This window comes from Spinacia oleracea, chromosome 2 (genome assembly GCF_020520425.1).
Source record: "Spinacia oleracea cultivar Varoflay chromosome 2, BTI_SOV_V1, whole genome shotgun sequence".
Taxonomy (NCBI): domain Eukaryota; kingdom Viridiplantae; phylum Streptophyta; class Magnoliopsida; order Caryophyllales; family Amaranthaceae; genus Spinacia; species Spinacia oleracea.
The window spans coordinates 87,715,764-87,743,052 of NC_079488.1; the positions used below are offsets into that span (position 1 = coordinate 87,715,764).

General features: G+C 37.5%; 1 protein-coding gene across 1 annotated transcript; it reads right to left on the reverse strand.

Annotated features, from left to right (window-relative positions):
- Positions 1–4,046: 4,046 nt before the first annotated feature.
- Positions 4,047–10,235, reverse strand: LOC110797526 (mRNA-decapping enzyme-like protein). The gene is made up of 8 exons (XM_022002644.2): positions 9,912–10,235; positions 9,784–9,824; positions 9,513–9,562; positions 7,835–7,979; positions 7,564–7,611; positions 6,941–7,073; positions 5,487–5,948; positions 4,047–4,575 (listed from the first exon to the last, which is right to left on the reverse strand). Exons 1-8 carry the CDS (start codon positions 10,068–10,070, stop codon positions 4,519–4,521), a joined length of 1,095 nt encoding a protein of 364 aa, XP_021858336.1. The 5' UTR covers positions 10,071–10,235; the 3' UTR covers positions 4,047–4,518.
- Positions 10,236–27,289: the final 17,054 nt, after the last annotated feature.

A 27,289-nucleotide genomic window follows, 5' to 3' on the forward strand; every position in this document is an offset into this window, starting at 1 on the left:
GATAAAAGAGGCGAGCGGGGCTAATAAAAAAAATCCATGCATCCTCGTCATGTCACCCGAGGCGAGTACATTTTTTAACCCCATCACCTACCTAATTGCCTCCACTCCGTCCACCAAGGGCAATGCACGGGGCATATCTCCCAAAAAACTCACCCCACTGACCATATTTCGTCCATATATTCATCAAATAAGTCACTCTGTCTTTCAGCTAACTTTTGAACATATTGACATAAGTTTATTATTAAAATTGATTGTATTATCTATAATATTGATGAAAGTATCTAAAAGTGACACACATAATTAGAATTGGGTGACGGTTCTCTAATCCAATAATTTAAACTTGCCCCATCACCAAGGTGGGTACACGTTATCCTCATATCTGCTCACCAACACCAAATCTCAATTTATTAGTGAATATTAGTCAATCATCTATCTTTATCTTCTTCGTTAGCCCAATCTAAACTCCGAACTCGCCCATATAAAGTGTGATGCATGGTTTACATAACAAAATGTTAATTTTACACGAAATTTACATATAATTGATATTACAATCATTTACATTAACATACAAAAAATACTTTTGTCATTGCAAACATATTAATAATAATTTTGTTATAATATAAGATACTACTACGTACAATATAAACCACTAATTATAAGATATAACCATTATAAAGCCTACGCTGGCTTATGGAGTTAGAAATTTCAAAATCATCTTTTCCCCTTTAGCCCAAATATGATATAATATGATATATTATTAGTAGATCACATATATATCATTATAATGTGCACCCACTTTATTCGACCAAATATTCATTCAAAAATGGCATACTCCACCCTCTTAACTCAATTGACCCAATTAAAAATTTATCTTATTCATCAAATTTTACATCGAACGTACTTAATATAAATCGTAAAATACAAAATTAAAATTTTCTAAGTTATATACGTAGTATATGTAAATGCTCGCCTATCTTATTTGTTATGTCTTTTTATATTACACTTTTTTAAAAATTTGTTAGAAAAAAATATAAATTCCTTCGATCTTCATCATTCTCATCTATCACATATCCAATTAATACACATTTTATGTATCCCGGCCCACCACTTATCTTATTATAATATGATTGTTTTCATAATTGTGCAATAACTTTCTTTTATTCTATTCTCGGCGATATAAACATAAACATAGGGGGTATTTAATTATAAGATACAACCATTATAAAGCCTACGTTGGCTTATGGAGTTAGAAATTCCAAAATCATCTTTGCCCCTTAAGCCCAAATATGATATATTATTAGTAGATCAAATATATTACATTATAATGTGCACCCACTTTATTCGACCAAATATTCATTAAAAAATGTCATACTCCACCCTCTTAACTCAATTGACTCAATTAAAAATTTATCTTATTCATCAACTTTTAAATCGAACGTACTAAATATAATTCGTGAAATACAAAATTAAAATTTTCTCAGTTATATACGTAGTATAGGTAAATGCTCGCCTATCTTATCTTGTTATGTCTTTTTTATATTACACTTTTTTAAAAAATTGTTAGAAAAAAATATAAATTCCTTCGATCTTCATCATTCTCATCTATCACATACCCAATTAATACACATTTTATGTATTCCGACCCACCACTTATCTTATTATGATATGATTGTTTTCACAATTGTGCAATAACTTTCTTTTACTCTGTTATCGGCGATATAAACATAAACATAGGGGGTATTTATTTACGGAGTAGTTAAATTTTTGTGTCAATATTACGACATGTATTTTTATTAAATTAGTTTTGCATGTATAATTAAATGGACATAATGTGAATCAGATCAGTTGCGTTGACATATACTTTGTATGTCGTAGTAAAACCATTTAATGTTTACTACTTTACTAATACATAAATATAAAAGATATTCTTTAGTTTGACAACAATATCTTTTAAAAATATACTTCGTAATAAGGTATTAAACTAAAGTATATTTCCTTATAATTGATTTATTTAATTAGGAAGGGAAATAGCTGAATAATATTTTTAGCAGGTTTACTATCAACAGAATCTATAAGATTTATAATGAAAAATCAATAATAATTTTCCTAAATTAGAGTGTTATAATTATTTTTGTTTAATTAAAAGAGAGGCGAATCAATGAGTGACATTTGTCATCACCACATTGATTTCCTCTCTTTTAGTATAATATATAGATTCTTTTTGGTTGTCTATTTATGCAACTTTTTGTTAAATGATCTCTTATCACAATTTGAACTTATAGATTTTTAAAAACTAAAACATAACATTGATAATGATATTTGAAGAATCAAACATTGCTATTAAAAAAATCGAAGAGTAATGGGTGTTGTTGTTTTTGCCTGTTTGTAATAGCTGCCAAAAAAAAAAAAAAAAAAAAAAAAAAAACCCGAAGTTCATGGACTTCTAATACTAGTTTGAAATGGGTAAGACTCGTACGAGTATCATGTTTTGTTGACAAAATTATAAATTTAAAACTCATAGCTTGAACCGATAATTAATGTATATACCACATATTTATGCAACCAATTTTGAACCGAGCCAAAGACATGGGATTAGACTATTAGGTATAAAGTTCCAACCCCATACCATTGATACCACCTTGATTGCATATCTGATTTAATACCTATACCGTTTTTCAAACTAAACGTCCCCTAAAAACTAGTGTCAAAGATGCCCTTAGTAATTACCACACAAAAAAAAAAAGATGCCCTTAGTATCCGTTTTATCCAAGCATGAATTTACTTAGTTTGCATATATGTACCAGTCAGCCAATACAGTCTATCTTTTCACTTCTCTTACAAACAACCAAACTAGTTAAAGGTAAAGATTAGTCTAATCGTCGCCGTCTTATAGTGTTGGACCACCCCAATCTTGACGGTAAGGTAAAGATTAGTTAAGGGTTTATGTTTTGGGATTGTTTGACCAAATTCGTGTTTATTTGTTGTGTATCTCCCCAGTTGGCTTAGATTTTGGGTGTTGTTTGGCTTAATCTTTTGGCGTTGGGTTTGTTTTATTTGTTTTTGTTTAGATTTAACAGGAGGTTAAAGGCTTAATTTTTTAGAGTAGGGTTTGTTTTATTTGTTTTTTTTTAGATTTAACAGGAGGTTAAATGCTGTTTATTTGGAGTGTGTGAAAATTCATGGCTACTGTGTCCAGTTGGTTGTGGTTTTTGTGGGTAGTTGTCTTGTTTGTTAGCAGGGTACCTGTTAAGGTTGTGTTGTGTTTGTGGATTATTGTTGGATATGCTATGTGGTTATATCCAATGTGGAGTATGGAGGGAGCAGAAGGGCTGGAATTAGATTTTAGGTTGAGGGTGTTGAGGATAAGTGTCATCTCCTCCTCCAAAGTGTGGTGTTTGAACTTTGGAGTAGGTTTTCTTTGGTTAGAGATCTTGGTTTTGATGGTAATTAGGACGAGGGGATAAGGTATATGTGAATGGAGGATGAAGTGTTCTCAGGTTTGGTTTGTTAGTTGGGTCGTGAGAATTACCTTTTTAGTTAGTTCTCTTTTTAGGTTAGCAACGAGATTTATTCTCATTGCTTTCAAAACTCCTTATCTGAATGGTGCTCCCCACTTTGTGGGAATTCATAGCATGCCTACCGAGTCATTGGTAATGACTCATGTTGTTAGTGAGCACATTGAAATGATCACGGTCAAGAATCATCCAACCCATGGAGGTCCTTTTGTTCCACTTATTTTCTCGTATTCCAAGGTTCACATGTTTCCAGGAAATTCTCTTAATGTCTACCACCCTAGTTTCAGCACAATTTCCGGTGAGGAAGTGATGATCTCCGGTAAAGCGTAATACTGGGTTTCAACAACCAAGGTCTGTTAGAAAAAGAAGCAACTATATCTTATGTTTTAAGTAGCCTTTGTGTAATAGCTACTAAGGCTCATTGTGGCTTTGGTAAACTTTTAGTTATGGTGTAATTCTGTTTTTATTAATGTCAAATTCAGCCTATGTCAAAGAAAAAAAAACTAGAGCAATTTATAATAGTTGCAAAAGTTGCAGCAATTATTTTCTTTTTAGTCATAATAAAAGAAAGTTCAACTGTCTTATTACAAGGACATTATTCCATTGACCTGTATTCTTCTCTGAGCTATGTTCGGCTACCTGTATATTCATCAATAGTTCAGAAGTAAAATGGATTACATAGACCACAAACCCAATGACACTAATCCCAACAAAAACCTAAGATGAAGTGAAGATAATCTCTCTAACAGCCACAGACTGATACCATACTTTGATACTGACAGAGATTATGAACTGCGCTTTCCGAAGTTGGCAATTCAAGCTGGAAACAAGTTCCTACCCAAGATCGGCTGTCGCATTTCAGCCCCTAACATGCAACGAAATGCTGGAAGCCCTCGAAGGGCATAGCTTCTTGCTTCAATATTATGCAACCCAAAATGGGAATGGCAAATACACAAGTCCTGTACAAACGTCCTCAGAACACCCGGCCACTTCTACAATATGCTTACACTTGGTGAACGTGCTGTAAGGCTTTGCAGAACATATCGATGAATTGGTTGTCCTGAAACAGATTCCAAACTTATATTTAGTCTCTATAGAACACAAAATATGGAAGTTTTCTTCCCGTGCTAAATACACTGCACTGCAGACCCTAAAAATCATCTTGAACATTATCAACTTTTCAGGAACTTGAATGCACTAAAATTCATGCTAAATTTTCAGGGAATGTAATCCAGTAAGCCTATGCCAGGACCAGGTCTATCGCAGGGAGCTCACCAGCCCAGACAGAGAAGTAATGGCGGAGGACAGGGAATCCCACCCCAAGAGCCCCTAATGGAGTTTGTTCGCAGGACCTTAATGCCACAAGAGCAAACCTTGCCACTAGACCAAGACAATTTTGGTACATCATGAACATATTAGACACTTGTTTAATGGTGTACAATAATATCCAAGGAAAAAAGCCATCATTATTTACATACTATACAATATAAACAAAGAACTTGATGGTGTACAGAAAATTATTCAGTCAAGTCCCAGACACTAAGCAATGTCTGCTACGCACATCAAACTTTACCATCAATTGTAAGTCCTTCAAATTTCAGATTTACCCCAGCACCCAATGATAGATTTTACTGGGTTCAAAAGCATCATGATCATAAAGACTAGACATTATGCAGTTACTTAGTGTTCTTGCAGTATCATCCAGTCGAACTGGGAAAAAACTCTCAAGATATTAACACAATGATCCATGTGACAACAAGGTCCTAAAAGTAGATAGCATATAGATGACAAAAGACGCCAATGACTAAAAGCCAAAGTCAATCATGTTCAGCTAAATGTGGAAAAATAGATGAGATGGAGACCGCACACATAGATGAAGCACAAAGAAGAATAACAAGATTTTATAGCAGGTTGAAAACCCACAATACAAGCTTACAGCAAATAAAACAGGACCAAGTGGGGAGGGGTTACCTGGACAAGCGTCAGAAGAGCTTCACGAACTTTGCCCCGATCAATAACAGGTCCAAGGATTGGTGCAGCAGCACTATGTGGTGTAAGAAATGGCGATGGTGCTGGCGGAGGGTAAGGTTGGAGAAATGGGGCACCATATGGGCGCTGCAAAGTTAATGAAGGCTGCAGAGTAGTGTGTGGCAAGGATGATGAAAGAGGTTGCTGTGAAACTGCAGATGAAGAGGGATGGGGGGTTTGAAAGATTGCAGGCGTAACAAGATTTGCTATCTGATTGCTTCTGTAATTTGAATCAGAACCATCATGATGATGAATTAGATGAACAGTTGGAGCAGATGTGGCCCCTGAAGGTACTTGAAGCAGCCCAGTAGAAGTAGGCATCAGACTGGACGTGCCTATCAATGTCAAATGTTCACTAGAAGGATGATAAGTTTGCACTGGCTTTTCTGAAACATTGTTTGCCACCTGATACAGAAACCATATCAAACCAGTCAGAAAAAAAAATTGCTTGACAACTAACAATCAATCAAATTCATACTAAATAATTCACAGAAATACAGGATGGTGCAAAAATTCATTCATCCTTTATTGGATATGCAAAAAAAAACTAGTTGAACAGAAGACTTGGACTGGACATCAAACTTTGTTGATCACCAATTGTCAAGCTCATATTATTTGAAGGATATTTCAAAGATTCATGCAACCAAAAGTTGTCGATTATGCAAAAGCCCTCCAGTGGAAAATAAACCAAGGTGCAGGTGTCACCGCAGGAAGATGAGTTTTAAAGCGATTTAACCTTTTCAACGTCACAGTATCTTAAGTATTTTCCTTTCTAAAATAAGGAAAAAAAATTATCTACGAAAAGCAGAAAAGCAAAAGAAGAAAAGAAAAGAAAAAGAAGATAAAACATGAAACATTCGGAAGTTTAAATAAAACCTAAAAATAATCCAGCTAACAGTCAGTTAATTTGAGCTATCTGAAATATTAAAGGGAGCTCTTCGATGGACCAGATCTCAGGCATACACTATAATAGGCAGGGTGTGTAATGAATGTCTCTGAGATACAAAACAACTGCAGAAGCCATCTCGACTCATGGGGTACGGATTCATCACATCTTAGACGAGGGTGGAAACAAAAGATACCATAAAAGAGATACCTCATGGCTTCAATTAGAAATGTCAAGCATGAGCTAACATGCTGGATAATCAAACTTAAATCACAGAACACTGATAACTCAAAATCTCACAACAGCATTTAAAATGCCGGAGACAAATCAGACTCTAAACTCATGGTAGCATACTACAACTGGTCTTTTGTTGGGAATGAAGATCCTTTAATTCATAGTTGCTAGACGCGAGAACCATTCTACCAAAGGAAGCTAAGAAAACAACAAAACGCTACTTGAAGAAACGATACTAATTCATGAAATTTATTTATCAAGACTTCCCAGTACAGACATTGAAAAATCTTGCGATAGAACTAATCTCAGAAACACCAGCTGCACTAACGGAAGCTGATAAGCCAGTTGATAGCTCCAATGGGCTTTCCATCACTGACGCGGATGGGACAGGCTCAACTTCCTTAAACTCGCTGCATAATAAAAGCCAACATAAACAAGTTATAATTATGAAGCTTCTATTTATGCTCTGTGCAACAAATTTGCACCACAAGATTCTCACAAACCTTGTACTTGAAACTAGGACCTACGTATATATAACATCAAAGTCAACAATCAAGAATCACATCAAGCAAAATAAGGCAATTCTCTTTGTCATTATATATTAAGCAGCATCACATGTCATACCAATAAAATAATACCCTTAGCAATTGTCAACTATTACCAGAAAAAGAAGGTACACTAAGTTTCTAATTGTTGCGGTTACATCTTTCTTTGATAGCTTACTCATCATCACAACTACATTAGATGCGGAAAATGGCAAAATGTGGAAGTGGTTCAAAAAGTTCAAATGCAGTTTCCCCACTTTTATCTTCTTCCTTTAACTCGTAGTAGTGACCTGGTTATTTCTTTAAATCCTATGTAAAGAAATACTTGTAATCACTCGTACTGGTAAATAACTACCTTTTGTCTACCAATGGCTCTGAAGAACTCGTAAACGACGCAATGATCCTGCAGCAGGATACACACAAGAATGAGTATAATGATCGCTAACAATAAATATTGAATGATGTCAAAGTATTAGTATAATATGTGGTAGACCCTGCCCACAACAAAACCAAACAAGAGACACATTTCGGAGAACGGAAACAAAGCAGGAGCAGAAAATAGACATAATTAGAGCAACTGAGAAAGAGATGACAACAAATTTGCTCTTTTTCAACATTGACCTCACCTGTTAAAGAGATCAGCAACCTCCTCGATTTCTGGTGTATTATAAAACCATATGCCATTAACTTCTTGAACAACATTTTTGTATAAAATATAAGGAACTTGAACGTCAAATTCGAAATTCCCTGAGAGATTCTCCACAAGGTTTTCTGCAACAGAACAGATCGTGAGCTTTATATACTGATATTGAAGGAACTTTGATATACAAAAGGCCATGACTCAGGATGTTTAAATGCATGGAAGCACATGTACATCAATGTACAGGGGATCCAACAGAAAAGGATTCACAGTTCATCTAAGCCACAATTGTTTGGTTTGCCTTAATAAATTAGCAAAGCATTTGTTCAGTTTAAATTGCATGTTTGCCCAACAAAAACACATCATCCAGCTTGTGTAATCTAAGAAGCCCCAGAAGGGTCTTTTCATCAAATTGTCACCACTAGTAATGTCAAGGAATGTGCAAAGCCTGTTGCATAATAGTTACAGATGTGCTATGCAAGATTTTATCAGCAAAATATATAAAAGGCTCAAGGCGCACCTAGTCGATATATAAAAGGCTCAAGGCGCACCTAGTCGATTCGGAGTTCCCAGCGCCTTGGGCGCACTGTGAGGCACCCCGATAAAATGTTTTAAAAAAAAATGTGAAAAAAAATGGTGTGCGTCTCGGGGGGTGCGCCTCATCAAAATCACCTCGCCCATGCCATAAAAGGCGCTGGCTCCAAACGCCTTGCACCTCAACGCCTAGGCACACCTTTAACACTGTTGATAGCTCATATGTTTCCCAAAAACATCTCATGAATTTCAAGGTCCAAGAAACATTCAAAAAGAGTGCATGACTGCATGCTAAGAGGAGGAGGGTAAGCAGCAATTGAACTTGGTAACAAACAAAGATTATAGTGGCAAAGCAAATACTAGAAAATAAGAATCACTCAGCCTAATATCCCACGGTGTTTTCAACATTCTCCACTGACCATAGCTAACAGTTTGATTCTCATGGAAATCATCACCAGCAAAAGATTTTTCAGATCTAGGGTCAATATTCAAAGATCTTAAATATAGTATCAATTAATGGCCAAAATAAACATCAGAGATTACTATAGTAAGGTTTGTACTGTAGATTGATCTCTATAATCTCCAATACACAGAAACTTTGCTCCAGCTATCTCTTCTGACAATGGAGCCTTTGTGGGGATGAGCTTCTTTTATCTTTTTCTTTTCATGATCATATTTTTTGAGGCACCAAGAAAGTGTTGAAAATGAAGTGACAAGAACGCAAATTTTTTTGAAGTAGCAGCAACAACAAAGTGTAGAACTGTAGGTTTAGCGTACCAGCGGCTCATTGTAGGAGAGGCCGAGAGGAGCTTCACTTTGGTGAGAGGCTAAATCCTAACTAAACAAGACGTGACATTTTAAGTTCAATCAAGGGCATATTTTTCTATTCTTTCCATTGCTTTTGTTCAACTCATTATGAGACATGAAACCAGATGAGTTCTAGGGTTGCACAACTTGTTAGAGCCTGGATCAAGTTAGTATCATTCACATCTCCTTATGATGAATTATACATCCACACCCGCCTTTAAATATTTCTATATAAATACACATCGATTTCAATCATATGACATAAAAAACACAATACTTGAAGATTATACACAAAGCTATCAAATTTCAATGGGTAAGCTGACCTGTATTCCTTTGATTCATCACAATAAACTGATACCAAGGATCTTCACTCCTGCAACATCGATTAATCACATGAGTTCAAGAATACATCCCCATTGAAAATTTAACCCGTATTTCTTTATTCATCAGAAAAACATTACCATGGACATTGACATGATGCTCTCTTAGCAAAATTACACTATAATCCAATAACATTTAAATTACCACCTACTGAACCGGGCCGTACAGTTTCAATTTGATGTGAAAACGAAGCAAATAACACAATTAAATTACCTTTTAACAACAAAAAGGGAGCCCTGAACATCCTTACGGCTCTGAAATAAATTAAATTTTAATTAGGAATAAAAAGCAGAAATAAAATCTTAAAAGAGGAAGATGAGTGATGATTCGGGAGAACAAACCCATTGATTTTGACCCATGCTGAATTCGTAAATGGCGACATGAGCAGCAGTGAAAAGAATATCTTGAATGCATGGATCGAATCGCTGAAGAACAGTGAGATTGAGGAGTTTTTTGCTTTGTTGATCCAAATTAGGCATCAATTTCCCACTTTGAGGCATCGTTTTTTCGAATTGATTTAGGGCCAAACCCTAAACCTCGATTTCTTTATTTTACAGGGGAAAGAGGAGAGAGAAAAAAGGGGAGAAGATCTGGGGATGGCAGAAAGATGGCAGTCGTCTGTTTCCAATGAGCGAGCTTTGTCACGATTTCAATTTCTTCGCTTTTGTATCGACCCGGTTCGCTACGGTTTATTTACGGAAATAAATCTATCTCTATTATAGTGAAAAGCTGATGTTATTTTATTCTCAGAAAAACTGATGTTATTTTTGGTGCCCCTTCAAAATAGTTCATTATATTCTTGATAATTGAAAAAAAAAAAAATTAAAAAAAAGAAAAAAAGACTTACCATATAAATATTAAATGCCTTCATTTATGATTATGGGTTAAAATAAAATAAAATTAACGAGACTGTTACTGATACTTCATTGCACCGTTCATCTTCTTTTATTACTCAACTTCATCATCTTCACTCATTAATCATCACTCACATAGGCACCATGAAACCAACATAAAATAACAATATTAGCATATTAATTCACATTACTTTGTTCAAATCAATGTTGTATAAACAATAAATAATAAATTATCATTTTTTTTTGACAACTGCTAACTGAAAAAAACTACGAAAAATTAGAAAAGCAATGTAAATGTCGTGAAGCTCCAGTTGCAAGTAAATGAGCTTGAGTCACTCGTTCCTGGTCCACCTTGTGGGTGCTGCACCAATCACTAGAGGAAAAAAGCTCAAGTGCGGGCTCATTTTAAGGGGTTTTGTGCGGGCTTTTACATGTGCAACACATGGCGTGCCCGCACTTGATGTTTCTCAAGTGCTGCCAAAATATTGGCAACACTTGATGTTTCAAGTGCTGCCAATTTGGAAAATGAGCCCGCACTTGACTAATTTGGTGCTGCCAATTTTAGAATACGAGCCCGCACTTGACATAGTTGGTGCTGCCAATTTTGAAAATAAGTCCGCACTTGACATATTTGGTGCTGCCAAATTTGAAAATGATCCCGCACTTGATATAGAAATGGGCATCACAAGCACAAAAATGAGCCGCACTTGGCCTATAATGAGCCGCACTTGATCTAGATTAGTTATATAACTGATTTCCCTGCTACATGTATTATATAATTGATCTACTCCACTAGTTAACCTCCATACATTACATAAAAGGTATTCAATTATATAGATAATTAAATTAAATAGTATATAATTGTAAATATAAAAGTCGATTACATTACAATCATATGAAAAACTAGCATCCATAATCTAAGATTCACCACAATAAAATATCAAAGACAATGACTAGTAATGCAATTTGCCAACTTTTCTCGAACTTTCACACCATACAGATAGTGTCTCCATATCTTCAATGCAAACACTATGGCGGCTAGCTCTAAATCATGGGTAGGGTAATTGGATTCATATGGCTTCAACTTCCTCGACGCATACACAATAACCTTTCCGTTCTGCATCAATACACAGCCTAAACCATTCTTAAAGGCATCACTATACACATCATAGGTATCACTCTCATCTGGTAAGGTTAACACCGGCGCGGTTGTCAATCGCGTCTTCAAGGCTTGGAACGCCTCCTCACACTGGTCATTCCATTCAAACTTCGCTTCCTTCTTCATCAAGGTTGTCATTGGCTTGGCTATCCTAGAGAAGTCTTGCACAAAGCGTCTATAGTAGCCAGCTAATCCTAGAAAACTTCGAATGTCAGTCACACTCTTAGGTGTAGGCCATTCACTAACAGCTTTGATCTTAGCAGGGTCTACTGCCACTCCTTCTTTACACACAAAATGTCCAAAAAATGCAACCCTTTCCAACCAAAATTCACACTTTGAGAACTTGGCATACAACTGGTTATCTTTCAGCGTACTCAACACAGATCTTAAGTGTTTAGCGTGATCCTCTTCACTCTTCGAATACACCAGGATGTCATCTATGAAAACCACTACAAACTTGTCCAAATAGGCATGGAACAAACGGTTCATTAAGTCCATAAATATCGCAGGTGCATTGGTTAACCCAAAAGGCATAACGGTGAACTCATAATGTCTGTATCTAGTCCTGAATGAGGTCTTTGGTATATCGTGATCAGCATTTCTCAATTGCTGATAACCTGAGCGCAAATCGATCTTTGAAAAGATTCCTGCTCCTTTCAGTTAGTCAAATAGGTTCTCTATCCTAGGTAAAGGATACTTATTCTTGATCGTGACCTTATTGAGCTCCTTGTAGTCTATACAGAGCCGCATACTTCTATCCTTCTTCTTCACAAACAAGACTGGTGCTCCCCAAGGCGATGCACTTGGCCTAATGTAACCTTTCTCTAATAGATCCTCCAACTGGCCTTTCAACTCATTCATTTCTGCTGGAGCCATTCGATATGGTGCTTTCGAGATAGGCGCGGTTCCAGGCACTAAGTCTATGGTAAAGTCAATAGGTCGATTGGGAGGCATCCCCGGGATCTCTTCCGGAAACACATCGAGGAATTAATTCACTACCGCAATGTCCTCAGGTTGATCTTTGGTCACATGTTCTAGGTTTCTCACATTGCATAAAAAGACTGGGTTCCCTTTACTGACTAGATTCACGAGTTCCATTGCCGTGATAATCCGTATGTTCTTAGGTTTACCAAAACGACGATACGACACTACTTTGCCTAAGCTAAACCTCAAGTGAACCTTCTGCTTCTCACAATCTATTTTGGCTTTGAACATGGCCAACCAATCCATCCCTAGAATCACATCTAGCTCTCCTAATTCAAACTCGATTAGGTTAGATAAGAATACGGTCTTGGCTATGGTCAAAGGCACATCTCTATGGATTTTGGTACACTTCACTATGCTACCAGTAGGTATGACTATAGGTACCTCAATTATTTCAGGCTCTTTCAAACCTAATTTCCCCAAAGCGTCTACTGAGATAAAAGAATATGTTGCACCAGAATCAAATAGTACTTTAACTAAAACTGAGTTAATAGAGAAAGTACCCGCTATGACTTCAGAGGAAGTCTCCTCTTCTTGCCTAGATATCACATTCAGCTTCCCTTGGCAACTCCTTTGTTATAGCCACCTCCATTGGTGTTTCCATTGTTGTTTCGGCTCCCATTCTGCTGTTGGTTTCCTCCAGGCTTTCCATGGTTGTGTTGATTGCCATTGCTATTACTATTGTTACCACCTTGGTAATTCCTTTGGTTTCCACCTCCATTTCCTCCATTTCAGTTCCGATGATTCCGATTATTGTTCCGGTGGTTACCTTGGTTAGGATTTCCATTCTTATAATAGCATTCGTACTCCCTATGGCCTAATGTAATACCTCGTATTTTTATAATATCTATAAGTATATTTTATTATATTTATAAAGCATTTTACGATTTATTAACATTTAAATGCATTTTATTTAATGTATTTTAATTAATTAGAATATTTATTATTTTAATTAATTACGAAACGAATTTAATTCTTGAGTCGGGAAATTAAATGAGTTGCAAATGATTTTTAAAGCTTCGGGTTTTAAATAAAAAGTCCAATTCGTTTTACTAAACGAGCCCAATCAAAAGAATTTAATTCAAGTCCTAAGCTAGCCCAATCATTTAATTCCCTAAGCCCAATTCTAATTCCCTAAGCCTAGCCCATTAACAATAAGGAGCCTATAAATAGGACTCCTCATCATTAAATGACCCCCTATTTTGTCATAAACCCTTTTCTCTCTTTCTTGCCCAACACTCCTCTTTCTCTCTCCTCTTTGGTCCGGTTCACCCGCACGCACAGCACGAGCACTCGTCGTGCCTCGTGTGCTGCTCGTGCCCTTGTACCCCTCGTTCTCGCCCACTCTCTTGCTCGAGCCCAGCCAGCGCGCCCCTTGCGCTGCTGCTGTGTGCGTTGCTTGCGCCAGCCACACCCGCTCTCCCTCGCTCCCTCGCTCGCTCTCTCGCGCCAGCGCGCGCTGTGCCCTGCTCTCTCGCCCCTCCTCTCATGCGCGCGCCCCAGCGTGCCGTGTGCCCTGTCCTGCGCGCAAGCGCTGCTGCGTCCCTTCGTCCCTGCGCGCACACACGCGCGTGTGTGTGTGTGTTGTTCGTGTTCGTAATTCAATTCCTTTTTTCGCCCAATCACTCTAATTCGTGGTTGTTCCATGCTATAGGCCGGATTGGTATAATTCTCTTCTTCCTTACCTATTCTATTTAAATTCCGTATTTTAAAGTATTATATTAATATTGTTTTGAGTAATTAAAATGTTGGGAACCGGTTATGAATACCGTGGTTTGAGGATTTGTGTGTTGTGATTCATTAGGCTTGTTTTAATTATTAAAGGATGAATTTTAAGATTTGTTTATTGAATAAAGCATTGATTTTTATGATAATAAACTAGTGTTATTGGGATTTTCAAGTTAGGGTTTTAACCTAGACCTAATGAGTCAATTGATTAGCATAATTAGGTGATGATTTTAATTATGGTAATCAATTATATTTTCAGATTTGAATAAAGGTTCAAAGTGTCGATTTTTATTGATTTTAAAGGCGGAAAAAGTATGTTTTCGTACTAGGGATTGATTTTGTAAATTGAGACGTTTTTATTACTGAAAAACGATTGAATTCTAAAGTTTAAAGGAGGTTTTAAATTTTATAAAGTTGCTGGAAATTTAATGAACATGGAAATAATTTAAGTTTCATTATTTTGATGATAGGAGGTGATTTCTAGTTGAGTGCTCGTTATTGCAAAGTAGCCCCTACACTTAGGTATTCAAGGTACGTACAAGTCTAGAGCGACCACACCTTTTGTCAATGACATTACATGATTGTTGATGATGTGAATTACATTATGTGGAATCATGTTTATTTTGGTGAACGAGCATGTGATTTGTGATGTTGGATTTATTGGATTAATTGTTGAACAAGCATGTTGGAATTATTATGAGTATGTATTTCATTGTCAATCATGTTGTTCAATATTTATGCATGTATGGTTTATTTCACATGCAAGGGATGAATTATTTATTTGTATGCTATTGTACTGGATGTCTAGCATACTTTGAGCCAATTATTTGTACTTCGTTTTACTATTTATTTTACCACATGTGAAGGGTTAGCTCACGTAAGCCACCGCACATGTAGGGTTCAGTTGGGAATATTATGTATGAAATGAATTAGGATTTGTCGTACAAGGGCACAACCCGCACAAATGAATTATTTAATAAATGTTAATGTGCATGATGTGGAGTCTCACTTTGGTGAGGAGGAACATGGTAGTAATATCACAAGTGTCTTGCCTTGTTGATCACAAGTCCTAAAGCATTAAAATAAGATTGTTTTGGTTGTCGTTTATTAATTGTATGTGTGCATGTTGGTGAGTCTTGAGTTCGCCTTTAATAAAATATTAATAAACGTAAAGTGCAACCAGAACAAGCTTCAAAACTCTTGGAACGTATATACCTTGAGTATGAACAATGGGGGGAGTCTTGCCGGAAAGCTCTTACTCCTACTAATGATACAAGACGTTGTTTCATTTATATTATGCGCAGGAATTCCGTCGGTATGGCCCGACACTCGGTATGACCCGATTTTATTATTTATTATTTGGTGTATGGTTGGCTCCCATCACCTTTTTCCCTTTGTGGATATTCTTTTGGTCCGTTCGAAGCTTATTCTAATTAAATTGTGAGTCAAGAGTCGAGTCAAGAGTCGAGTCTTGTATTCATGATTGATTGTTAATTATTATATGGCTTTTTCATGTTGATTAGTACTTAGTGAGTGATGCATGTTTTAGTTTCATTCACTCTATGCTTGTAAGTACTCAGCTTTTGCTGACTACGTGCTTTGTGTGTTTTGGTCATGGCCTTTGCCTTAATGACCCTATGATGATCTATCATTTGCACTTGCATTCATGGGGAGTAGAATAAATTAGCAGGTTGGTAGATCGGAATCATGTGGCTTGGGATGATCGAGAGAGTTGCATGTTTTCGTATTTTGAACTATTTAACTTTACTTTAATTATGTTTGAAACGTTTGAACTATTTCTACTTTGGATTTTGGGCCATTATGGTTCCAAATTGTAGGAGGCCTCAATATTTCATTAATTATGTTTTTAAAAGTTAGTTGACATTTAATTCCGCTACGTAATTCTGGTAATAGCCTTAACCGTTATCACGGTGGCGGTAATGCTTTAGTAATTCCTTTATTTTAAGTTGGAAAATGGTTTTATAAAAGCAAGGAATTGTTAGGTGTTACACCTAAGTTCTGACAGAATCTACAGGTCACTAAGTTTTCGTCACAATCCTTTCCAGGGTGATTCATGTTACAGCGCCTACAGTTGTAGGTCCTTACTCCATTCCTTCCAGACTGATTTCCACCACCTTGGTTATTGCGATTTCCACCATTGTTAGCTCTAAACTGGAAATTCCCATTCCCTTTGTGCTTCTTAAAATTTCCTTAATTCTGTTGGTTACTCCCCTGATTCGAGTTCCCAACATCCTTTCTTTTCTCAGTACTTCCATTCTTCCTTTGTTGTAACCCATACAGGTGAGCAGCTTTTCCGTACAGGGTGTCTAATGAGATAAAGGTCTCTCCAGACAACAACAACTGCAAGTCCATGGTCAATCCATTCTCAAATCTTTGAGCTATGAGCTCCTCCGTTGCCACCACTTCAGGTGCAAACCTAGACAACTCTATAAACTTAGAATAGTACTCCGTTACAGATAGACCCTCCATTTTGAGCTCGATGAACTCCATGCGCCTTTTGCTTCTTCAGGTAAGGTGGTTAAAACTTGTTCCTCAATGCAGTTTTAAACGCTTCCCACCCAAAGTTAGGTGTGGCTCTAAGGGTATTCTCACATCGTTGCCACCATAAGTCAGCTTCACCTCTAAGGTAGTACACAACATTGTTTACCCTAAGGTTTTCGGGGCAATTCACAGCTACGATAAGCTTATCAAATTCTCTCAACTAGTTTTCAAGCACACTTGGTTCAATCTCTCCGCTATACAGTGGAGGCTTGCTTTGAGCTATTTTCTTAAACATTTCCCCAGCCGGATCATGCACTGGGTTGGCTCTAGTTTGAGCTAGGTCTCAAACTACCTCAGCTAGTTGTCTAACCACTTCAGAAATCTCTTGGTTAGCCATATCCCTTCTCCTGAATAGAATAAAAGACTAACTGTAATATTGGTTGGAGACGACATTGCTAAGGCACTAGTTCGACAACGAACCTACTGACCACAAGAACACAAACAACACGTGCCCTAGGGGAGTTGACGCCAACTTTGGGCCTTTTCTCCCACCTATTCGATGCATGAAATTTTAGATGGTTGCTAATTTGACCACCTTGCACATAAAATTTCACTGAAGAAAAAACAATTAATCCCTTTGCGATACCCACGAAACTTAGAATTGAAAATTGAACTTAAGAGATAACGAAAAGGAAATTCAATGCTTTTATTAATGCTTCAATGATAAAGTCTTACATCCATCAATGATATAACTTTTATTTCTCCAAACTATAATAGAACTAATAACCATAAGTAGTAGCTTTGCCACTTTATTTTCAACGAAATAAATAACTAAGGATTACATTTCTCTAAAGACTAATGTCATCACGACGATCATTTCTTTCTTTGTATTGCTCTGGAGTAAAGTCTTGATCATTAGGATCATCCAAGTCTTCTTCCGGATCAAAGTCTTCATCCATAGCCTCATCATCCTGTTGTGGCTCACTATCAACCACATTGTTCTCTTCAAACTCATCCTCAGATCCACTAGATATCTCAATTGTTGGTTCAGGAACTACAGGATTAGGATTTTCAATCTCCACTACATCATCATCATCCTCCTCAACATCATTAGCTTGCTCATCATGAATCATGCCATCTTCACCATCACTTTCTACTCCTCCATAGCCCATACCTAGACCCGCAGAATACTTCCCATCCTCATAGCTATTCTCCGCAACCTCTAAGATAGTAGTGAGAACCTCAGCATCATACTTCCACCTACCATCTCCAGTCCCATATTTGTACCAATTAGGGGTACCATCATTATAGTGCATGTCACTGAACTTGTTCTTAAGGTCTATGTAAGGGTTCCTATGGATCAAACAATGAATAACCATATTAGCCATCATATCCTTTTGCCTAAGGTGAGGCATATCCTTGGTTGAAGCAAAGTAGTAGCAAGCAAACACAATCTTCTGAACATACATATGAGGAGTCTCGTTATCCAGTTTCTCTAGGCATCCTAGACTTGAGAACTTAGAAGGTAGCATCTTAATTCCTGAAAAATTCACAACTAAAAAGTCTTACTAACGCGTTTTCATAGAAATTCCAACCCAAAAAGGATACAATAAATAGTCCGTGGAGCCGTACAATTCCAATGCACAAGTATATGCTCAACATGAATTATGATGCAAATAATCATACAAGGCAAGATAAAACATGGTCAAAACACATACGTGGCAATAATTAGATCACATAATCACATAATCACATAAAATGCATACTTAAACTAATATGCCCTTCTTAATCTACCCATTCCTCACTTGAAAGTAATATTAATTTTCGAAATTAATTAAGAAATAACTCCTACCTTAGTTGAAATTATTAAAATTAAAATCGAAAATTAATAAGAATTATCAATTTAAATAAATAAATTAATTTCGGGTCTAAATAAAAAGGAAAATCCGAATTTTTTTTGTTTTGTAAAATCCGAAAAATTCGAATAAATAATTAAATAAATAAATAAGTAAATTCGGATATTTAAAAAGGGAAATCTGAAAAAAAAATATTTTGAATTAAATTCGAAAATTTCGAATAAATTAAGATTTCAAAAAAAAAAAATTAAATTAAATTATAATCCAAGTTTTCAACTTATTTCAAACGACCCAAAATAATTGATATTTGACCTTTAAAATATTGAGTACTCAAAATAATATGTTTTGACTTTAGGAAAATAATATTTTAAAAAAAATCCTAAAGTTCCGCATTAGTCTCCGATTACCACTTTGTAGTATTGTTTACTACAAAGAAGGAATGAAACTAAGCTCTAGTATACCACTTTGTAATATTACTTACTACAATGTAGCCTTAAGCTCCTGAATACCACTTTGTAACACCCTAATAATTCCTTGCTTTTATAAAACCATTTTCCAACTTAAAATAAAGGAATTACTAAAGTATTACCACCACCGTGATAACGGTTAAGGCTATTACCAGAATTACGCAGCGGAATTTAATGTCAACTAACTTTTAAAAACATAAATAAATTATCGAGGCCTCCTACAAGTTGGAACCATAACCGCCCAAAAACAAAGTATCAAAATTCAACAAACCCAAACATAATTAGAGTATAGATAAAAATAGTTTTAAAGTACGAAAGCATGCAACTCTCTCAATCATCCCAAGCCACATGATTTCGATCGTACTTCGATCTACCAACCTGCTATATTATTCTACTCCCCAGCAATGCAAGTGCAAATGATGGATCATCATAGGGTCATTAAGGCAAAGGCCATGACCAAAAGATACAAAGCACGTAGTCAGCAAAAAGCTGAGTACTTACAAGACTAGAGTGAAATAAAACTATAAACATACATCACTCACTAAGTACTAATCAACATGCAAAAGCCATTTAGAAATTAACACATAAATCATGAATACAAGACTCGACTCGATCTTGACTTGACTCTTGACTCACAATTTAATTAGAATAAGCTTCGAACGGGCCAAAAGAATATTCCATAAAGTAAGGGTGTTGGGTGTTAGGTTATGATTCATATGACAAAACATAAATCATGCGGAAAAACCATAAAGCCAGGAAAGCATATTATTTACACATAATCATTTAGCATAGTTTAGATGCATACACTTTGTTGCGTGCCCTCCCTAGCTGCGCCCGAACCGAACAAGAACAAGTCTTTAGGACTCCAAGTGTCGTCCCTCCGTAGATAGTCCACAGCACGTCCGGATCCGCCTTAAGCTTGACCAACTAGGATCGCCCTTAAGGTACTTAGAATTTTCGGTTAATGTAGGCAATTATATGACTGAATTTTTGCTCTCAAAAATCACTTTGAATACTTGAATACTCTATATAAAATAATGACCCTAGGCCTTTATTTATAGAGGTATGGAAAGGGAATTGTAATCCTATTAGGATACGAATTAATTAAACTAGAATCCCAATAGAATTCTTATTTAATTAATTCATCCTTTTAGATTTAGGAATTTAATCATATGTCGAAACCTGATAGCTTTAGGATTCGTATAGCACACAAACACACACACGCACGCACAGCAGCCCACGAGGGGCACCATGCGCGCGCGCGCAGCCCGCGAGCTCGCAGCCCATTGCCACGAGGCCCACACGCTGCCGCAGCGTTGGCGCGCGCTGGGCCTGCCTTGCGGTGGGCCTGGCGCAGCCTTGGCTGGTGCATTGTGGCGCGCTGGCTTGCTGGGCGATGGCCCGGCTTCGTGCTGGGCCTTCGTCTGGCAGGCCTTGTCCGATGCTAATTCGTACGATACGCTTCCGATTAATTTCCCGATTCCGGAATTCATTTCCGATACGAACAATATTTAATATTTCCGATTCCGGAATTAATTTCCGTTTTGAACAAATATTTAATATTTCCGTTTCCGGAATTATTTTCCGATTCCGATAATATTTCCGATTCTGACAATATTTCCGTTTCCGGCAATATTTCCGATTCCGGCAATATTTCCATTTCCGATAATATTTTCCGATACGTACCATGTTTCCGTTTCCGGCAACATCTACGACTTGGATAATATTTATATTTCCGATACGATCCATATTTCCGTTTCCGGCAATATCATCGTTTCCGGAGCATTCATTTCTTGCATGTGACGATCTCAGCTCCCACCAAGATCCGTCGATTCCGAATATCCATAGATGGAGTATTTAATGCCATTAAATACTTGATCCGTTTACGTACTATTTGTGTGACCCTACGTGTTCAGTCAAGAGTAAGCTGTGGATTAATATCATTAATTCCACTTGAGCTGAAGCGGTCTCTAGCTAGGCATTCAGCTCACTTGATCTCACTGAATTATTAACTTGTTAATTAATACTGAACCGCACTTATTAGACTTAACATAGAATGCATACTTGGACCAAGGGCATTATTTCCTTCATTGGGAGCCCACCAAACACCATAATAATAATAACTAACGGACCATACCGAGTGTCGGGCCATACCGACGGAATTCCAGCGCATAAAATGAATGAAACAACGTCTTGTATCATTAGTAGGAGATCAAGCTTTCCGGCAAGTCTCCCCCCATAATTCATACTCAAGGTATATACGTTCCAAGAGTTTTGAAGCTTGTTCTGGTTGCACTTTACGTTTATTAATATTTATTAATGGTGAACTCGAGACTCGAACACACACGTACATACATACAATTAATAAACGACAACCAAAACAATCTCATTTTAATCCTTTAGGACTTGTGATCAATAAATCAAGACGTAGTGAAATTACTACCAAGTTCCTTCTCACAAAAGGTGAGATTCCACATCATGCCTATTAACATGAGGGTTGTGCCCTTGCACGACAATTCCTAATCCATTTCATATAAAATATTTCCAACTGAACCCTACATGTGCGGTGGCTTACGTGAGCTAACCCTTCACATGTGGTAAAATAAATAGTACGACGTGGTACGGATAATTGGCTCAAAAGTATGCTAGACATCCCGTACAATAGCATAACAATAAATAATTCATCCCTTGCATGTGAAACAAACCATACATGCATAAATATTGAACAACATGATTGACAATGAAATCCATACTCATAATAATCCCAACATGCTTGTTCAACCAATAATTTAATAATTCCAATATAATAATCCACATGATCGTTCACCAAAACAAATATGAATCTACATAATATAATTCACATCAACAACAATCATGGTAATGCCTTTGACAAATGGTGTGGTCGCCCTAGACTTGTACGTACCTTGAATACCTAAGCGTAGGGGCCACTTTGCAAAACGAGCACTTACTTAGAAATCACCTCCTATCATCAAAATAATGAAACTTTAATTATTTCCATGTTCATTAAATTTTCAGCAACTTTATAAAATATTAAACCTTGTTAACAATTAGAATTCAATCGTTCTTTAATAAAATAATCGCCTCAATTTGCAAAACTAATCCCTAGTATGAAAACATACTTTTTCCGCCCTTAAAATCAATAAAAATCAACACTTTAAGCCTTTATATAAATCTGAAAATATAATTGATTATCATAATTAAATTCATCACCCAATTATGCTAATCAATTGACCCATTAAGTCTAGGTTAAAACCCTAACTTGAAATTCTCAGTAAAACCGATTTAATCATCATAAAAATCAAACCTTTATTAAATAAACGAATCTGAAAATTCATGCTTTAATAATTAAAATACGCCTCATGAATCAAAACATATAAATCCTCAAAGTACGGTGTTCACAACCGATTCCCAACATTTTAATTATTCAAAACAATAATGATAATATAATTTAAAATACGGAATTGAAATAGAATAGGTAAGGAAGAAGGGAATTATACCAATCCGGCCTATAGCACGGAACAACCACGAATTAATGTGATTGGGCGAAAGAATTGAACGAACGAAACAAAGCAACACACACACACACACACACACACACACACACACACACACACACACACACACACACACACACACACACACACACACACACACACACACACACACACACTTCGTGTGTGCGCGCGCAGCAGAGGGTCGACGAGCAGGGCACAACGCGCGCTGGGCGCGAGAGAGTGAGGGCGAGGGACAGCGCGCTGGGCTCGAGAGAGTGAGGGCGAGAGGTGTGCGCGTGTGGCTGGGCGAGAGAAGCAGCAGCGCACAGCAACACAACGAGGGCGAGAGAGAGAGGCTGGGCGCGAGCGCGAGGCACGCAGCAGCAACAAGCAGAGCAGCAGCGCAGGGCACTCGAGTGCGCGCTGCGGGCTGCGAACAAGAGAGGAAGTGGGCGAGAGTGATGGGAGAGCAACGAGGCACGCAGTACGGCACGCGAGTGCTGTGCGGTGCGGGTGAGGAACCGGGCACAAAGAGAGAGAAAATAGAGGAAGAGTGTGGGGCAAGAAAAAGAGAGAGGCTTAAATGAAAAACAAGGGGGTCATTTAATGAGGAGAGTCCTATTTATAGGCTCTCATATCCCTAGTGGGCTAGGATTGGCAATTTGACATTGGGCTTAGTATTTAAATGATTGGGCTAGCCTTAAGCTTATAATTAAATTCTTTTGATTGGGCTCGATTTATAAAACGAGTTGGACTTTTCATTTAAAACCCAAACCTTTTAAAATTACTTGCGACCCATTAAATTTCCCGACTCGAAAATTAAATTCGTTTCGTAATTAATTAAAATAATAAATATTCTATTTAATTAAAATACATTTAAATAATATTTAAATGCGAAATAAATTCTAAAAATCGTAAAATGCTTTATAAATATAATAAAATATATTTATAATTATTATAAAAATACGAGGTATTACAACACTTGTCTAAAGGACAAATGGGAGACTGAAGGAAATGTGTCCTTCATTCAAGGTGCATTAGTCTAATACCAGGGTTCACATTAATTATGAATAATTAATTTAGTAAGATCAAGTGATCGGAACAACTAGCTGAAGCTATTTTCCGATCAGTGAGTTCTAATCGTTATTAGGCTCACAACTTACTCTCGACTGAACCTACAAGGTCACACCAATGACATAAATCAGATCGCCTAATTAAATGAATCGAAAATTCATTTAATGGCTATACGGGAATTTAGTTCAAAAACGTAAATATACGATAAGACGTCAGATCGTAATTGTCTATCGTATTGCATAGAATCATAGGCTAGGCGAAACGAATAATCGTATCGTACGACGTTGGATCGCCAAGTACTATATGATAAATAATAGCCGGAAAGCATTAGACGCAAGATAAAAAGGGAACGAGCAAGTTGCTCGCCCACGAGCCCAAGCGCTAAGCCCATGGGCGCAGAAACATAATAGCAGCGGAAACACGACAACGTTAAGGCCATGACCTAGCCTTCTATGTGCGTGCGCGGGCCAAGAAACATTACATCAGAATCAGCAGCGCTACACTATGCGCTAGCTTGGGCGCGACCCAAGGCCCAGCCGCGTGCAAGTTGTGTGTGTGTGTGTGTGTGTGTGTGTGTGTGTGTGTGTGTGTGTGTGTGTGTGTGTGTGTGTGTGTGTGTGTGTGTGTGTGTGTGTGTGTGTGTGTGTGTGTGTGTGTGTGTGTGTGTGTGTGTGTATGTCTGTGTGCTGGTCGGCCATAGACTTTGTGCTTTGTTCGGTTAGAACATATAATGTTCCCTAGGTTATTCTAAAAACCTAATGCACTATGTTTTCCATCTACACTTGGTCAAACCTTAGAGACACATAGAACCCTAATTCTCTATGTGCCTATTGTTAGGTTATGATACATATGACAATTCATAAATCATGCGGAAAAACCATTTAGCCAGGAATACATATTATTTACACATAATCATATAGCATAGTTTAGATGCATACTCTTTGTTGCGTGCCTTCCCTAGCTGCGCCCGAACCGAACAAGAACAAGTCTTTAGGACTCCAAGTGTCGTCCCTCCGTAGATAGTCCACAGCACGTCCGGATCCGCCTTAAGATTGACCAACTAGAATCGCCCTTAAGGTACTAAAAATTTCGGCACTTTTAGGCAAGGTATGTGACTGAATTTTTCTCTCAAAAACTCACTTTGAATACTTGAAAACTTGTTATAAATCGTGAACCCAGGCCACATATTTATAGGGGTATGGAAAGAGAATTGGAATCCTATTAGGATACGAATTAATTAAATTAGAATCATAATGAAACTCTTATTTAATTAATTTATCAAATAGGATCAGGAATTTAATTATTAAACGAATCCTGTACGTTTTAGGTTTCGTATGTGAACACAAACACACACCCACGCACAGCAGCCCACGAGGGGCCCCATGCGCGCGCGCGCACAGCCCGAGCAACGCAGCCCACGACTGCCGCAGCCTTGGGCGCGCGCTGGGCCTGCCTTGCGGTGGGCCTGGCGCAGCCTTGGGCTGGCGTGCTGTGGCGCGCGTTTCCTTGCTGGACGTGGGCCTGGCTTCGTGCTGGGCCTTCGTCTAGCAAGCTCGTCCGATGCTAATTCGCACGACGCGCTTCCGATTAATTTCCCGATTCCGGAATTCATTTCCGATACGAACAATATTCAACATTTCCGATTCCGGAATCAATTTCCGTTTCGAACAAATATTTAATATTTCCGTTTCCGGAATTATTTTCCGATTCTGACAATATTTCCGTTTCCGGCAATATTTCCGATTCCGGCAATATTTCCATTTCCAATAATATTTTCCGATACGTACCATGTTTCCGTTTCCGGCAACATCTACGACTTGGATAATATTTATATTTCCGATACGATCCATATTTCCGTTTCCGGCAATATCATCGTTTCCGGAGTATTCATTTCTTGCCTGTGACGATCTCATCTCCCACTGAAACCAAGATCCGTCGATTCCGAATATCCTTAGATGGAGTATTTAATGCCATTAAATACTTGATCCGTTTACGTACTATTTGTGTGACCCTAGGGGTTCAGTCAAGAGTAAGCTGTGGATTAATATCATTAATTCCACTTGAACTGAAGCGGCCTCTAGCTAGGCATTCAGCTCACTTGATCTCACTGAATTATTAACTTGTTAATTAATACTGAACCGCATTTATTAGACTTAACATTGAATGCATACTTGGACCAAGGGCATTATTTCCTTCAGTCTCCCACTTGTCCTTAGGGACAAGTGTGCATTTCCTAATTCCTTTGTCGCTCGATGCTTGCTCTTGAACATAAGGTAAGAGTTTTCATCCTTATTATGTCCAGAGGTGTTCCTCGGTTTCAGAGTTCAACTGATCAAATAAACAGATAATCATAGCCTATGATTCATCCGAGCACGGCCATGCATTTCATAGTTTCTAGCTCTCCGAGTGGCCTTGTACAACTTTTAAGCATCTCATCCCGATTTATGGGAGGACAATCCCAATCTTGCGATCTTGAGATTAGACTTCGTTTGATAGGTGATTACCTGAGCGTTGCCTTTATAGCCTCCTTTTACGGTGCGACGGTTGGTCAACGTCAAAGCAACCAGTTCTCAAACAAGTAATCTCAAATCACTCAGGTATTGAGGATTTAGTGTCTAATAATTTTTAATGAAATTTACTTATGACAGATTTTCATCTCTTACAGTAAAGTTTCATAGGTCTTGTCCGATACTAGTCTTCCCAAAGTAAGTATCTATGCAAATGATTATGACATTGCCATGTCCACATAGTTCAAGAAACAGAACTACTAGTCATCTTGCATTCTAGTCGTCTAACGTTTTCTATGCGTCCAATTTTATAGAAAACTCCGACTAGGGACCATTTTCAACCTTTGACATTCAAGTTCACTTGATAGACATTTCTTAGTCACAGGACTGGTCCTGGCAGTCTATCTTGAATATATCGTCAAATTGAAGGGACTCATCATTTAATAAACCACAAATTAAATGGAAAAATGAATTCTCTTCATTTATTGTGAATGATTAACCAATAATGTTTTACAAAGATTTAAACTCTAAAACTTTAAAACATTAAACAGAGACATCAAAGCCATTCTCCAATATGCTTGATTCCCATAGCTGCAGTGTGCGAGTTGTGCTTCGCCTGCGGCAGAGGTTTAGTCAATGGATCTGATATGTTGTCATCAGTTCCAATTTTGCTTATCTCGACTTCTTTTCTTTCAACGAACTCTCGTAGAAGGTGAAATCTACGAAGTACATGCTTGACTCTCTGGTGGTGTCTAGGCTCCTTTGCCTGTGCAATAGCTCCGTTATTATCACAATACAGGGCTATTGGTCCTTTAATGGAGGGGACTACACCAAGTTCACCTATGAACTTCCTTAGCCATATAGCTTCCTTTGTTGCTTCATGTGCAGCAATGTACTCCGCTTCAGTTGTAGAATCCGCAATGGTGCTTTGCTTAGCACTTTTCCAGCTTACTGCTCCTCCGTTGAGGCAGAAGACAAACCCAGACTGTGATCTGAAATCATCTTTGTCGGTTTGGAAACTTGCGTCCGTATAGCCTTTAACAATTAATTCATCATCTCCACCATAGACCAGG

Excerpts from the sequence above, each read along its gene's own strand:
- LOC110797526 (XM_022002644.2), bottom strand. The coding sequence starts at position 10,070 with ATGCCTCAAAGTGGGAAATTGATGCCTAATTTGGATCAACAAAGCAAA. Across the intron at positions 7,980-9,512 it reads GATGAATCAAAGGAATACAG|AAAACCTTGTGGAGAATCTC; the intron begins GTCAGCTTACCC and ends GTTCTGTTGCAG. Across the intron at positions 4,576-5,486 it reads CTCTTCTGACGCTTGTCCAG|GACAACCAATTCATCGATAT; the intron begins GTAACCCCTCCC and ends AATCTGTTTCAG.